This window comes from Amphiura filiformis, chromosome 15, assembly GCF_039555335.1.
Source record: "Amphiura filiformis chromosome 15, Afil_fr2py, whole genome shotgun sequence".
Classification (NCBI taxonomy): Eukaryota; Metazoa; Echinodermata; class Ophiuroidea; order Amphilepidida; family Amphiuridae; genus Amphiura; species Amphiura filiformis.
In genome coordinates, this window is record NC_092642.1 from 27,208,176 (window position 1) to 27,224,705 (window position 16,530).

Below are 16,530 nucleotides of genomic sequence, written 5' to 3' on the forward strand. Positions count from 1 at the left end.
AAACTTAACGGAGATAACATGACTTGTACGACAATGCTCACTTGATATTAAGGTATCAAACCCACTATCATTATTTCAGATGACATTGCGAGTGATACTACATGTACCACCAAATTCTAATATAAGGGATACTCAAGATAACATGATGATGAAGTCATACACTGATGTCATCTGAGATAGGACAAAGTCTTTGGCTTTAGATTTGTCAGAACAATAATTAGCAGCAAAAGTGAAGCTTCAGTGGCATAGCCGGGATGGCAATTGCACCCCCCATTTACAGTGATAAAATGGGGATGACAAAGATTGAGGTGTCATTGAACGAAAATGGGAGAAATGAAAATGGGGACAAAATTTGGGTTTATCCCACAATGGGAGAAAAATTGAAAAATGGGGACAACAATTTGGCTTTAACCCAACAATGGGACAAGAAATTGACAAATGGGGACAAAATTTGGCTTTAACTCTCCCCACACTAAAAGGTTGGATAGCACTCCTGTGAAGCTTCAGTTATACTCTCAGATCAGTGGGGTTGTTTTACTGGTCGGGTAACCATGTGTGATCCAGGGACTTGCACTTCAGGAAAAATCAATGAATGCTAAAGAAGTCTTGCATAGAGGCTAAAATTTGGCCAATGAGTCTCGGATATGGTATCGGGCTATTTCTTTGATTGCCAAGTGCATTCTGCAGATGGAATTGTTAATTGTTAAAACGCATTTCCGGCTGAATAATGGGTCAACTAATTGAAAAGTGGCTCAAGTTTTCTCTGAAACATTGGTTTTTTGGGACAGGAAATTGTCATATGTTGTAACCAATTGGGCTACTAAATCACAGGTTTGGCAACCCTGTAGAAAAATCTGGAGGAGACATAATCCCTGATGATGTCATAACACTGATGTCATATCTGAGAGAGGACGTAATCCCTGGCTTTGGATTTTTCAGAATGATAACAGAGAAATATTGGCAGACGTCTAAATGCCAAACCAACAGCACACTTGACTGTCTACATGGTTGTCTGTCTATATCGATTTAACAGTAACTTTTTGGAACCTAAACCTGCATCATTCTAGGAAGTGTACATGATGCAATTAAGATATAATCGCTGATACCATCATATCATGAGTCACTGACATATCTACATTGGTGTGTCAGCCTCTGTGGTTTGAATGAGACATGAGTTACTTATCTCTTGTTTCTGAACCTGAAGGCTCAGAGTAACTTGTTATGTCTACAACAGAAAGCAGTAAGGGTTTATGGTTCTCTTTCCCAAGTTGTAAAACTTTTGTTTGTTGCTAGTGGCTATTTGGCCAGGTCAGCTCTATGGCGGAGAAATTGCTCACTTGCTGATGTCCACTTTTGGGATCAAGCATTACACAAACAAAAAGCAGAATGGTACCTATTCAGTAAATTGTCTAACCAGAATGAGACAATTTACTGAATTTTCCCCATTCCCTGCTTTTTGTTTGTTTGTTTGCTAGTCAAAATCACTGGTAACATGCATCATTTCTTTTTTTGTTTTCCATATAATAGTTATACCTTGATTATGGCAATGAAAGTTTCAAGCTTCGACCACATTTAATTTCCCCCTCCTTTTAACATCAATCCATACTTCTTTGAGAGGTAACAAAACATTCATAATGCAAAATCAATTTTAAGGATGGGGAGATCATCCCAAAGATAAAAATGTTCCCCCAATTTTGACCGCAACTGTAGATCTAGACAGTTTCATCCCATTATCTTGGGTGTGAATATATCTTGTTCTTCATGCAGTCTATAGATGACCTCACACAACACTTCTTACCTTTTCATAGAAGTAGACCAGGTCGTTAAGAGTCCTGAATACTTGAGCTTCACCAACCACATTGTACTTTGCCATTGGGCAGCTGATCAATCATGAAATGCTTGCAACGCTGCTCAGCTCTGAATAATGAAACAAAACATGGATGCTAATAACAGGCATGTGATTAGGGAATTCCCAGAATGGAGGAAACTTGCGACGCGGAACGAGCGTAGCGAGTAAAGCTCTCGCCCCTCACGGCGGGGGTCCAGGGGCTTCTACACTGTAAAAACCCTATTGAGGCCCTCTCAGGAGAGCAATTTTACAGGAAAAAAGACACATAAATGAAGACAAAATGTTTAATTTGAATGAAAAATACCACTTTTTAGTACAATGTGAGTGAAAATCAAATACTTAACCTCACTTATTACTTATTACAGAGGGTTTCTACAAATTACACTTTAGGAGACACTATTTTGTAGATTGGTAATATGGTCCGTTAAAGCAATTCTTCCCTTGGATCCATAAGATATCATGTCCCCACACAGTGAGCAATATGCTTTACCGGTGACAGCAATTTTTTTGATACCATTTTCCACCACCGTACAGCTCAATTCGCGACCATCTTTAACATGTATTACTTTCACTTCATGATCCAGCCAGCTCCAGCGGAACTTGTTTTTCAGATCTTTATCAACTACGCCGACGTTCGCGTCATTTTTCTGAAGCGTTTTCATCTTGATTTTGGTTCGATACCGATAAACAAATCCTGTCGATCACGCAATATCAGTTGTCAAAATTAAAGATGGTCGACATATGTTGATAGAATGCAAGCTTATCAGTGATTGGTTTATATCGGCAAGTGACGCCAAAGGACCAATCATAGAAATCGTTAGTAAAATTACAATAGCGGTATTATTGGTGTTGCCATACGAGCTATAAAACCATCTTTGGGCGACTTTTAAAATAGTAATTCATGAATAATCGGCAGTTTTTCCATTCATGTTCGCAGGAAAAACACATTGGGCTTAATTTTTTGCGTGTTTTTTCAGCAGGTACGGTATTTGCCTTACGACTTGGCAACCACGGCATTACACGGCCGAAACAAGAAGTTCGTTAAAAAAGAGGGGGGTGCTCTTTGCCAATGTTCAGGCGCTTAGAGGGGGCCCTGCCCCCCCCCCCCCAAATGTCTCAACGGATTTACATTGATCTCAGGGGGGTCGGATTTTGGTCTCAAATCCGCGGAAAAATCACATGCCTGTAATAAGCTTTCGCATCAGTAGCATTCAAAATACGACTGAAACAGGGTTCAAAATTTGGCAGCCGGATATCCTGGTATATACATACAAGCAATTATTTGTTTGTCAGGTTACCAAAATTATTGACATATAAACCTCACATGCCAGTATTTTTTTGACACCAATCAATTATATAACATGCATTTATAAGGATACTGAAATTCTAAGTGGCCTGATCAAAAATTTAAGTTTGGACAGTATAAAATACACTAAACATGTGAAAAACTTTAGCAGGGAGCTCAAACTTGGAAGTCCCATCCCTATGGCCTCCTGTATATAGCAAATAGTACACCAATTCAATGTCTTTCATAATGGGTAGGATGCATTTGGGGGGCTTTCTGAAGGTATAATTGGTAACCCTGTTTTTTCTACTTTCTCAAATTTTAGGTCCCTCCAAATCTCAGACAATGGCTCTAATAGACCTAAGCCTATATGGCCCTAGTAAACCCTAGCCTTGGTGAGCTTTAAACTTCAACCAGGTCTTACAGTTTATTTGAGTAGGGAGGGATGCAAGTTAGAAATTGTTAAATTTGCTGAAAATCAAACTGGCCCATGGGCCAAACGCTTTTGCGCAGCATGGGACATTTATGGGAGCTTGTCTGGGGAATAAGCTAGGGGTATCGCCACCCTCCCTAAAGAAATGTTTCTGCTCTTTTTATGATGTATTTTTGATGGTTTTTTTTTTAAGACTCTGTTTTCTTTTATATGGCCAAATTTTTTGAAAATTTAGAAATTTACGGGAAACTTGCATCCCTGTTCGAAGTTTTCTGGCTACACCAGATTTTTTGTATCCAGTTGAGATTACATTACAGTTGCTTTAATGTACTTACTTTTTTAACAAAATCAAATCATTTACCTGAGTGAGAGAGAGTATCCAAATCTGCTTTCACTGACTCTAATGAGATAGTATCCCAATGGTTTAGAATCAAGTAACTCTTCAGCTTGCCTGTAAATTTAGGAGAAATAAGAATTACACAGTAAGAGGTGGAATTAAAGGTCCTTGACCCAATCGACAGCCTCATCTCCCATTTTAATAAAAACTGAGATTTTGGAATCAGTAGAAAGTTCATAGTTTTCTCATTACCACAGTGAAATTTAACACCCGAAATCATATAAATGGTGTGAACAAAAACATAGTGATTTGTGCTAACCACACCTGAAGTGTTTGTAGTATCAAATGGGGCATTATTGTTAGACAAGTGTTTGCTTCTCATATCAAAACCACTGGAGCAATACAACTCAAAATTTGGAAACATATTGTTTTAATGGTAGGCCTCCATCTAAGATAGAAAACAGAACATGAAAATTTAGACTATGCCTCTTTAATAACAGCAGTTATTTATTTTGGTAATGCTGACAGGTGGGTGGCAAGATATAGATATTAACCTCTCGCTTGAAGCTCTAAAAATCATGGTTTGAAGCTACATGTGCTGGTAGGGCATACCAAATGCCTGTAGAGTATGGAGTTTGGACCAAGTTAGATCTTGGGATATTACTTTCACTTAGACAGCCAGCCACACCATAAATGTACCCATCTTCAATGTATTTAAGTTTTATTTTTATTCTTATTTTTATTTTTCGCTACAGCACTTTTTCATGAATTGACTTGACAGACATGTTTATGCAAACTCTACTTCAGTTAAGGTTTACATTATGACATATTATAGTGATACATTCCAAAACCTTTCAGGTGAGCTAATTTCTGCTTTGAGTAATAGTTCAATTTTCTTCAACTTTATAATATGTGGTGTGATCAAGCAAAATCAGTCAGAAGTCGGGCATATTTAATTTTCAGTTTTCTCACTGATTGCACCAATTACTCTTTTTGCTACATTTTGCTGCAAACCCCATTGAAATTAAATATTTCTATATATATATGAACAGTTCAAGTGTTTGCAAAACATTAGGCAACAAAAGAAATTACTTCCTTTGTTTGGATATATCTGAAAATCAATATTTCCAACTTCCAACTGATTTTGCTTAATCACATCACATATGGCTTATGGTTTAGAATATTTCCTGAGATTGAAAGCATTTCACACGTACACATGCACACCTAATTTCAGATATCTTAAAATATGGAATAAGAAATAATCCACATGCATCAGCTGATCAAGTATGACAAAACTTGTATATGCCTTCACATCTCACCGTAACATCTCAAAACTAAAGTGTGCCGATACTTAAGACCTAGAAGTGTCAAAATGCTACATGTCACTTATTCCAAGACATCTAATTGAGTATTACCCAAGAGTCTTACTCATGATTCGCCCATGTTGCACTTTCGTCTGTTTAATGTTACTTATCACCAAAAGTACAAATTTACTTTCAGATGTGATAAAATTTTGAATTATATATTTCCATTTTCATAAATCAATTTCAGTCCACAATGACGTAACTTGAAAATAAGAGAATAGCGCTCAATTAAACCTTTTCAGTTTCTTGATATTTTGTCTTGAAATTTAAGGAACAGGTACCATATTTGCCTGATGCACTGTGACAGACAAAGATAGTGTGGATAAACATTTACAAACAGAAATGAATTTGATGTGTTTCGCATCAACTTCTAGATCATTTCAGAGCTGGAGTTGGCAATAGGGATCGAGGTGTTATTTCCCCAAATTTGGGGCCTAATTCCAACGACAAACCAAGAAATAATCAAAAATGACATCAGTTGTGTGACCAGTTTAAATTTACCTCAATATGACATCATTTTCGCTCAAATTACCAAAATATAGGTTCATTTTCAGATCCCCCCCTTCACTCCTCCATGCCCCCTCCCCTTTTGGAACAAAATTTTGGTGCCACTGCTACCCAGTGATGATATAAGAACAAGGTAACCCATATGCACTTTCTCTCTTGATAAAATGAGGTTGACAGCACAAATTCAGTCCCAGCTGAGCCACAAAAATGTCAAACCAATCTGGATCACAGTTTCTTGCAAGACTTGCTGTAAATCACCCAATGCTCTTACTCATAACCCTTGTGGTATACCATCACATCACAAGGTTATTGGGAGTTCAGGGGAATATTGTCATGTGGGAAGGGGAGGTGTTTGTGTGAAATCACCCAAATACATGGGCACACAATGAACTTGTCTCCTCTAATCAGGGATAATAAGTGCATGTTTGAAATAATCCTCTGTCAGAAGGGAAAAAAAATCAGCAGTTGGATGGTAAGAATGCAAATTTATTCTATAATAATAATGTACAGGTGCTATTTAAGAATTCAATAATGTTTCACCGTTGTTCATCACCATTTGACAATGATGCGTCCGCATCGTCAGCATGATTTACTTTGTGAGGGCAGCTTAAGCTGCCGGATGGGAGTTGTTACATGCAGTTGTATAAACATCAAATTGCTGTATAAACACATTTGCCACCCCCGTTGCCACCTTGAATTATATAACAATGTCATTGATTTGAGCCACTGAATAGTTTGTACTATCAAATTGGGACTGCTCCATTTCACAAGGCATACATAATCGAGGTAGGACTTATGTACCACATTAAAGCCATAATTTACGATCTTATAATATGAAATTGGTTAATTTTTTTCAAACCTGATTTTTTTGCATATTTGTAATGTTTACACATATCCCAACTTGCACGGCCAAATTTGTTGTCTTTGAAGGTCAACAGAACAAAGTTTGACATAAAGTCATAGTTTTTTTATTATGACTTTATGTCCTCCCATAGAACTGCATGTTAAATGGCCAAAATAACCAGTGCGATATCTTTCACTTCACCTTGTTATTTCAGCATCAAATGGACAGCAAACCCTTCCAGGCAGTTATTACTAATATTATTTCACATTTTGAATAAAGAATAACAAAATTAAAATTTGTCGGAAATCGTACATTAAGGCTTCAAACAATAAAATATCTTCTACATTGTATTGGCTTCACCTATTCAACCAGCCTGGTATTTTGGTGTCTTGTAGCACTAAACAAATAACATGTTTTGATGTGACAGTTTACAAATGTGATGTGATCAAGCAAAATGAGTTGGATGTCGGAAATATTGATTTTGAGATATAGCCAATAATAGTATTCAACTTCCTTTGTATTTTATTGTTCTGAGCAACACTAAAATGGCCATATCTCAGGAACCGTAAGTCTAATATTGATGGGGCTTTCAGTAAAATAAAGCTCTAAGATGGCTTATGTAATGAAATTGAAAACTGAAATTAAATTTTGATCAACATCAGACTCATTTAGCTTGATCGCATCACAAATATTCAACTCTCACCTTCTTGTGATAATACCATGAAACCAATTAGAAAACACACCAGTATTCTCCCTCAACTTCTCAGACTGTGTCGTCTTAAACCATTTGATAGTAGCTGCTTTGGTGCCTAAAGCCCCAAATTTGCCTCCTTTCTTTACTGTCTTGACAAACTCATCTTCGATGACATCATCAGAGTCAACTTCTTCCTCTTCCAATTCTTCTTCTGGCTCCTGAGAAACAAAATGAACAAAAACTGGATTTCTTAGCCTGAATTCAATCTATGAGACAGTGCTGTTGTAAATGGGTGGCCCTGTTTGCCATAGCTGTAGCATGATTCAGAATCGATCATTATAATTTTTTCAAAGCAGTGTCAATTTTGACAGGCAACTTATTTATTGGGCTTTTTCAGATATTGTTCAACCCCAGAGATGACAAAGTTGAATTTCAAAAATCATGTGTAAATTTCACAACACTACATGAGATTGAACAAATTTTAATCTATACCCAGAGCAGCCAGTGCACATAAACATTGAAAAAAAACCACCCAAAAACAGTCATCTGGCTGGATTCGAACCGGCGACCTTCGTATTACTAGCACGACGCTCTAGCCAATTGAGCCACAAAGGCACACTGGAGAAAAGCAGAATATTTAAATATTATAGGTATTAAGTCTTGTTTTTTGTTTTCACTATATGAGATTTCCCAAAGCACCCATAACAAAACTGTGATTTGCCATCCCAAAATTTTAGGTATACACCCTAATCAAATTGGGATAATTGGGAATTAAGATGTATATACAATTACACGTGAAAACTTATCAAGAGATATAGAAATTCCCCGGTACCCCAGGTCAACATAAAAAGTGGTAACCATGTGTGTTCTAAATTTCGCGGAAAAGGGGTATTTTGTTGACTGAAATCGCGGACCGCGAAATCGCGAAAAAAAGGGGGTATTCTGAGCATTGTCTCCGCGAAATTTTTAAAAAAAGGGGTATTTCAGTCTTCAGCCTCCATCCTCTGGCATTTCATTGATTCCGCCCTCAATCGTCACAGCGAGAGCGTCAGAAGGCAGCTTTTTTACTATTGGCACGGCGGTTTCCCGATATAGTTGTCTAGTGGGTGTTGCAACGTATGCTCCCGCACGCTTTTGAAGAGAGCTGAATGAGCGACGCGAACATCGATGGTGTCAGATGTAACCGTTTTGGCTGCCGTATACACTTTTCCATGTGGTGAATTGAAAACATTGCGGAAACATTGGCAGTGATTGGAGCGAATTCTCGACCGACCGAGTGATATTTTTCCTTGGTTTTTAATTCTGTTCGAATTCTGATGCATGTAAGTTTTATTTTGTATTGTTGTTTCTCTTCCCCTGTTGTCAAAACTTGGGTACCACAATACTTTAAAGGAACCTCTGTACACAAAACTTTGAGGGATTGTTCCTCTTTGGTTCATTTTCAATTAAAATCAGTATACAGGCATTGTAATTACCCCAGTTAATAACACAGGATCATCTGGGAGTACAACAGACACAAAGTAATGTTCATACTTGCACATTTTGTACTTAATATATTAAAATATTTGGAGTCATTGAAAAGGGGTGTCTGGAAATCTTCTCATTGAAAACCTTGAAAAGGGGTATTTTTTACCCTGATTTTGTCAGTGATTTGGCAAAAAAAGGGGGTAAAATCAATGAAAAATCAGTGAAAAGGGGGGTTTTGAAAAAAGGAAGAACACACATGGTTACCACTTTTTATGTTGACCTGGGGTACCGGGAGAAATTCCCACCTGTCATCTTTTCATATGTTCCTTCGGCATTTTCACTTGCAATATTGAGGAGGAGAGATGTGGAAAATCCTAACATCATCTCAACGTTGTTTTATTAGGAAATCTAGGATAGGAAATGAGCTCCCATACAAGAGGTTGCGTGTATGTCAATATGTATATGTAATGGAGAGGAATTGTTAAGGTCTTGTGATCTCAAATACATGTCCAAAGGGGATGTTCTGATAGGACCATACATAGTTCAATATTTTCTGTGTTCACAGTAATATTTGGTTCTCCACTATGCTTTTCCCTTCAAGTGATTAGCTATCTTTTGGCTTTGCTCCTCTTCTTGAATTTTTATCCCTGACATTGTAAAATGTTAAATTTGGTACAGTCTCTTACCGGTTCATCTTCAATGATAGCAGGTGGTGGTGCAGGAGCTTGAAACTGTACTTTTTCCTTGTTCTCCTTGATTTTGCCAAAGAAACCTGCAAAAGTAATACATGGAATTAGAAATAAAGAATACCAGACATATACACAAATTACTCAGCTGCAAAAAAGAATGTTAAAGGAGTGAGCGATAGGGAAGGGCAGATGACAAGGAAGGGAAAGCTACTAGTGAAGAAAGATAAAGAAAAGGAAAGAAAGAAGGAGAGTAACAAAGACTGAGCAGATATATTGGAAAAGAAGTTCATATAATTCACAACTAATTAATCATACTTCTAATTAATTCCACATTCATTTTAAGTAATCTATATTTTTGTACATGTGCATTTATCAATTGAGGGGCTCATTGACTCCCCATTAGATGATTAAGCTCCAGATTGGAAGGTTCAGTGTCTGAGTATTCTGAACATGCTGGAATTCGGCTAACGGCACTGCTGGTAGCTAGAGTTTTCGGACTGAGCTCATATGAGTGCACACGAAGCATTCAACTTGTCAGCGCTTACACTCATACTTCCTTTCTGTGTACGCTCATGCTATTTGTGGGTTTTTTTTAGTTTTCTAATGCATCCCTCACTTATTGACTCCCATGGGCAACATCCCTACCTTCAACAGAATTGGCTCCATACTATCTATATTCATTCCAAACGCAATTAGGGAGAGCGGTCGATAATACCTGTGTCAATTCTGTTTGACATTTCAGACAATAGGCAAGGTGCATTACTCTGTACCATCTTCCCAAACCTTCAAGAGAGTATCATGGAACCTTTAATAGCAGGCTTTATATTCTACTCTTACTTTGACTGATTCTCCTGTCCTTTTCACACAGCTTCTCAATTTGTTGATGATGGGTGAGGCTCAAATCCTGTATCTCAGCCAGGAAGGTTTCCATGGCAGCAGCTTGACGACGGGCTTGCTCCTTACATCTCTTGTACTCTTGCCGACCCAAGAAGCCTCTCACAACTAATGGAAGCAAACAAACAAATAAAACAGATCCAGTTTAGAATCTTATTTCTAGAACTATTTGAATTCACTATTCTGCTCTCTGTCCTATATAATACACATCCTAAATCTTTAAGAAATAAAGGTGGAAATGATTTGTTCATTATCTTTGATAAGCTGCATATAAAGCTGAATTAACTTGTAAATTCATCACATAAATTTAGAATAAAATAAAGACAAAGAATTATGATATTAAAAATAACATACAATAATAAGCTCAATTGGTTAGGCATTAGTCTCTGGTGCATGCATGGTGTGTGACAGTACAAAATCAATTTTGTTTTGTTTTCAGGGTTCCCACACCTTGAAGCCTTTAAAATTCAAGGACTTTTCTAGATCTTTCAAGGTCCAAAAGCATGATTTTCAAGGACTTACCATAACACAAAAATCATGATGCAGCTCTCTCCATGTGGCACATAATAACGAATACTTTAGGTAAAATTCCAATTTTCAAGGACTTTCAAGGACCTTGTGCAAATTTCCAGGACTTTCAAGGACCTTGTACAAATTTCCAGGACTTTCAAGGCCTTGAAAAGGTGTTGTCAAATTCAAGGACTTTCAAGGACCGTGGGAACCCTGTGATTTGGGCCACCAAGATCAGTGACTTTCCTAAGGTTGGGTCACATGCAAAGGGCGATTTTTTATTTGTTTATAACACTTACTTTTCTGTATATGCACAGCACATTGTCCAACTTTCTGCAGCTGTTCTTCTAGCTGGTCTTGATGGTAGTACTTCAAGAATAGCTTCGTCTTTCCAATGTGCCATTGGGTCAGACCACAGCCCTTGAGGATCTCCTCGCATCCTTTGCCATTTTCTGATATCTTCTTACGAGCTAGGAGTCTATATCTGTAACAGTTATATAAGGCAAAAAATAGAAGGTCTGAAGGCTGCTGCGCATATTTGCAGTACGCATTTGTCAGGGAGAAATTTTGGACTGGTATGTCTATAATTTATTTTTTAAAAGGTTGGTAAAAACATGTTTTAAAACATTTGTTGAAAGAATTTTGAAATGAACACTTTAAATGAGTGAAAAAAATTCATTATGTGTTATTAATGAAAATTTTACAGTTCCAAGCATCTCAATTTTCTCAAACTAATTTTGACTGAGCTCGCAAAATACTTGCATGCATTTGGTAATCCAAAGAGCTGCTTAAGTTCAGCACATATGTGAGCAGACATTGATATACAGAAAGACAGATACACAAACACACATACCTGTTGACAAAATCAGAAAACTTTGGTCTAAGTGCATATCCCATCCTACGTATCCTGGTGGTTTCTAACATACCAGTGTACCGAAGCTGCAAATAATAAAAGACATGAATACACCATTAATTTACCAAGAATAATAATTTTAGAACATGAAAATCAAGCTCAAAATCCCGGTACCCCAGGTCAACATAAAAAGTGGTAACCATGTGTGTTCTTCCTTTTTCAAAGCCCCCCCTTTTCACTGATTTTTCATTGATTTTACCCCCCTTTTTTTGCCAAATCACTGACAAAATCAGGGTAAAAAATACCCCCTTTTTCAAGGTTTTCAATGAGAAGATTTCCAGACACCCCTTTTCAATGACTCCAAATATTTTAATATATTAAGTACAAAAGGTGCAAGTATGAACATTACTTTGTGTCTGTTGTACTCCCAGATGATCCTGTGTTATTAACTGGGGTAATTACAATGCCTGTATACTGATTTTAATTGAAAATGAACCAAAGAGGAACAATCCCTCGAACAGAATTAAAAACCAAGGAAAAATATCACTCGGTCGGTCGTAGAATTCGCTCCAATCACTGCCAATGTTTCCCGCAATGTTTTCAATTCACCACATGGAAAAGTGTATAGGCTACGGCAGCCAAAACGGTTACATCTGACACCATCGATGTTCGCGTCGCTCATTCAGCTCTCTTCAAAACGTGCGGGAGCATACGTGCAACACCCACTAGACAACTATATCGGGAAACCGCCGTGCCAATAGTAAAAAGCTGCCTTCTGACGCTCTCGCTGTGACGATTGAGGGCGGAATCAATGAAATGCCAGAGGATGGAGGCTGAAGACTCGGGCTGAAGACATCGATCGAACGAACCTGTGAAATACCCCTTTTTTTTTTTTTCGGAGACAATGCTCAGAATACCCCTTTTTTTGGGATTTCGCGGTCCGCGATTTCAGTCAACAAAATACCCGTTTTTCCGCGAAATTTAGAACACACATGGTTACCACTTTTTATGTTGACCTGGGGTACCGGGCTCAAAATCCATTCAGAAAGCATTATTTCATGCTAAGACAATGAAAAAACAACCCTGGTTTACAGGGGGGTGGACTTTTCTAGTAGTAAAATGTTACTATATTTTGCAAACATATCTTGAAAATGTTCTAAATTTTTGTCAAAACTTGTCAGCCTAAAAATGGTTGTTTTTACATCTCCCAAAATGCAAAATCTCGGTCGGTAGGTATATGTTTGGAATATAATTAATCATTTATATTGACTCCAAAGAGATCTGGCCTTGACTAAGAGTCCAGACTCTGCCATGTTTGTAATTTTTTTGCATGTTGCACACGGGCCACACAAACTTTGATTTAAAGTGTGTGTGCTTTATATCCATGGACTATTAAACAGATGATTCACCCACTGGCAAAGATACACAATCATCTGCTAATAAGGAGCAATCTCCACGAAACGCTACATAAGAAACTTTTACATCCACATCACTTTGCATCTTTTGCATTTACATGAAGGCACACAACACTCTACTGTGAAGGGTGTTAGACAAGATCGATCATACAAATTACCCTCATGAATATGCACACCATCTTAGTGTATACCAAGCACAAGGACTTCACCTGTTGGTGTGCTCTCTCTGTAACTCTTTGATCTATCACTTATCATTCTGTGTGTAATACATTAATTGTGCCGATCATACCACAAAATGTTGCCTCAACGCTATGTAGTGTAAATAGCGTGAGCGTACACAAAAGAAACTTTGCGTGTATGATGAGCGATGTCACCAGGTTTGAATGCTGGCGGCCGGCATCAGCTGAATTCAATTATGCTTAGAGAGCACAGGCATAGAATATTCCATGTGTTATTAATCTATGGTGCCGATAATGCATGCAAAGTGTTACATAAACCTTTCGCAACACTGAAGGTTTTTATAAAGACCTCTATTACCATTCCAGTTTTGCCGATAAATGTAGGGGGCACACTATTTTGGGCCCACATCTGACATTCCATATGACAGGTTGATATTAGTTTTACATACTGGTCTATTCTGATTCTAGATTCTTACATCAATGGTTGACTCATTTACCGGTTGACTCATTTACCACCTTACCTGTGCATTGACATATTTGTCTTCAAATGCTTTGGGTGCTTTAGTTGTGTTTGGTTTGATGCAGCGCACAAAGTGTGGGTTAGATAGGTTTAACAACTCTAGTAATACATTCAGAGAGTTCTGAAATAAAAACATAACAACAAAATTGTAAAATATTTACTAACTCTAGGAAGAAATATTCAAGAAATTTTGGATTATTTTTCAATAAAATCATAAAATAGATCTTGAATCCACATTCATTTATTGCAGCTTATGATAAATAATAATACAAATATATTAACTTAGGGAAATTGGATTGTATGGGCATTGTGTTGAATATAATTTCATCACAAGTTTGAAACATGTTTCCTGTTCCTTTTGCTGGTTGAAATAATAAATGATCAACATCAAAAAGTTAGAGTTAATGTCAATGTAAAAGAAACGTTTGAATTTTGTTCTTGCTTGTTGCATCCATCCTTACCTCACTATGAAATTGACAGAATGAAAATGAAAAACCTGCATCAGAAACCAGGGTTGTTTGATTTAAATCACGTCGATTTAAATCAGTGATTTAAATCGCGATTTAAATCACTTGATTTTTTTTTTAAATCACTGATTTAAATCAACTTTTTTTTCATTTTTTACCATTTTTGATAAATATAACTTAATTTCTTTCTTAATTTGACTGTTTTACATCATTCCTGATGTTTCTACAACCTTTGGATACAATCAAAATACCTTTATGATGTCACTTTATCTTTTGTTAAAAATTCATCTCCAAGGTGCCGAATTCAACAGGTTTTTCCTCATGATATTTGCCAAATTTTTTCTTTGAAATTTTCACATGTAAAAACACGTTTTGAATTTTTGTAAATACCTGATAGTATTGTGCATATGTTTAGCATTCCACTGGTCTCTTTTGAACTTATTATGGGGTATAGCAGTTCTTAAAATTAAAAAAATCAAAAAAATCGATTTAAATCAAAAAAATCCCGATTTAAATAAAAAAATCAAAAAAATCAACAACCCTGTCAGAAACTGTACAGCTTCCTGTTTTGTATTTTAATCTACTCGTATATTGTCCTATATTTTCATTTATATTATTCCAAAATTTTTGCAAGGGTTGGCTTGAAGCCCCGCAAGTCCTATATGCTGACAGTGTTTTGTGTAGAGATGGCTGGGAACTTCACAACAACTGTGAGTAAACCGCACAGAAATTTTCAACTTAATTTTATACAGTCACTGTTGCAAGTGAAAGAAACCAATATATCCTATCACTATACCAAGTTTGAAGTTGATTGGTTATTGCATTTGAGCTACACAGTGGATTAATGAATTTGCTTCCACCCAGACAGCCAAACAGATGGCCAAATGGACAGACAGCCAGCCAAACAGGCAGCCAGCCAGCCAGACAACCATTTGGATGATAACATAAGCCCCACACATGTGTGGGGGCCAAAAAAATAAGAAAAATAGGAAATATAGGGCTGCTTGAAGCCCTGGTTTTGTTATGAAGGTGAGAGTAAACTGGGCATAAGCTAAGATAAGACTTGCCTTGAATTGAGCACCTTGTGTTAACTTGCGGGTTGTCTGTTGTCTGCCAAATCCACGCTGTAGGTTCAATAAAAAAAGAGTAACAAAATTTTAAGTGCAAATCAGAATATGCATAAAGACATGTCTTATATAGACCATTACTCTTATTGCCGTTGATGGGGGAACATTGATATCACATATTATATCCTTCATTCATAGATTCTTGTTCATTGATTGGTTAAAAGTGTGTCACGTGATCAAAAATAAACACACTATTCTGTGAGGAAGTGCAAAAAAGTACTATTTACGTCCGTAAATAGTACCTTCAAGCCGTATACTTCTGGATATTTACTATTTACGGATAGCAGCATACCCACGTCGCAGTCCATAAAGCATAACAATAACATTGAACGTCGACATTGACTATGAGAGTATTTTGTCACTGCCGAGAAACGACAACACAAAAATGGCAAAAATATAAATCAAGCTGGAGTGGGCTGCTACTACTGAAGAAGATCACGATTTCAGCTGTTTAATTCGAATTGTTACCAGCTCTAACGCAGGAATGTGTTTTAGACCAACACAGTCAGATTCAGAGCAATACTGACATGGTAAGCTTAAAAACAAACACTGACAGTGCGAGACTAGTCTCGGACCGCCGGCCGCCTAGCCGGCCTAGTGCCGTGCGTACGGAGGCCTATCCCGATGCATGATGGCCTTCAAGTTTAGGCCTACATATAAATCTTTTTACATGTACATCTTTTCACTAATCTTTGTACAAATAATCTATGAATCGACATGAATGAAGGCAAAGTGGAATGAAGATACAACTTGAACAAATATACACTGACAATGAGTAAGCTTAAAAAACCATGAGCTCATGAACATGCATGACATTACAGTGGGAGTCCATGGACCGCCTAAACCGGCCTTACGTGCATAGGTCCTACCTAGGCCTTTCTCGCAACATGGTGGAGTTTTCATGTAATCTTTTAACCAATCAATGAACAAAAAATCTATGAATGAAGGATATAAAACAAATATATACTGCCTTCATTCGAGGGACATGTCTTCCTGTTGTATTCTTTTTAAGTATTCTGAATATATTCATAGAATGTATTCATGATGTATTATTTTCTAGTGGTTTGAATACTAGCTAGAACCACATTATTCAACA

General features: G+C 37.1%; 1 protein-coding gene across 1 annotated transcript in view; it reads right to left on the reverse strand.

Moving 5' to 3' along the window:
• Positions 1–16,530, reverse strand: part of LOC140171444 (myosin-IIIb-like) — a 70,716-nt gene that overhangs the window by 20,183 nt on the left and 34,003 nt on the right. Inside the window, 10 exon segments of the mRNA XM_072194705.1 lie at positions 1,799–1,867; positions 1,869–1,917; positions 3,929–4,018; positions 7,323–7,531; positions 9,467–9,552; positions 10,307–10,471; positions 11,173–11,357; positions 11,727–11,812; positions 13,842–13,961; positions 15,375–15,431. Coding sequence (XP_072050806.1) covers positions 1,799–1,867; positions 1,869–1,917; positions 3,929–4,018; positions 7,323–7,531; positions 9,467–9,552; positions 10,307–10,471; positions 11,173–11,357; positions 11,727–11,812; positions 13,842–13,961; positions 15,375–15,431 — 1,116 coding nt within the window.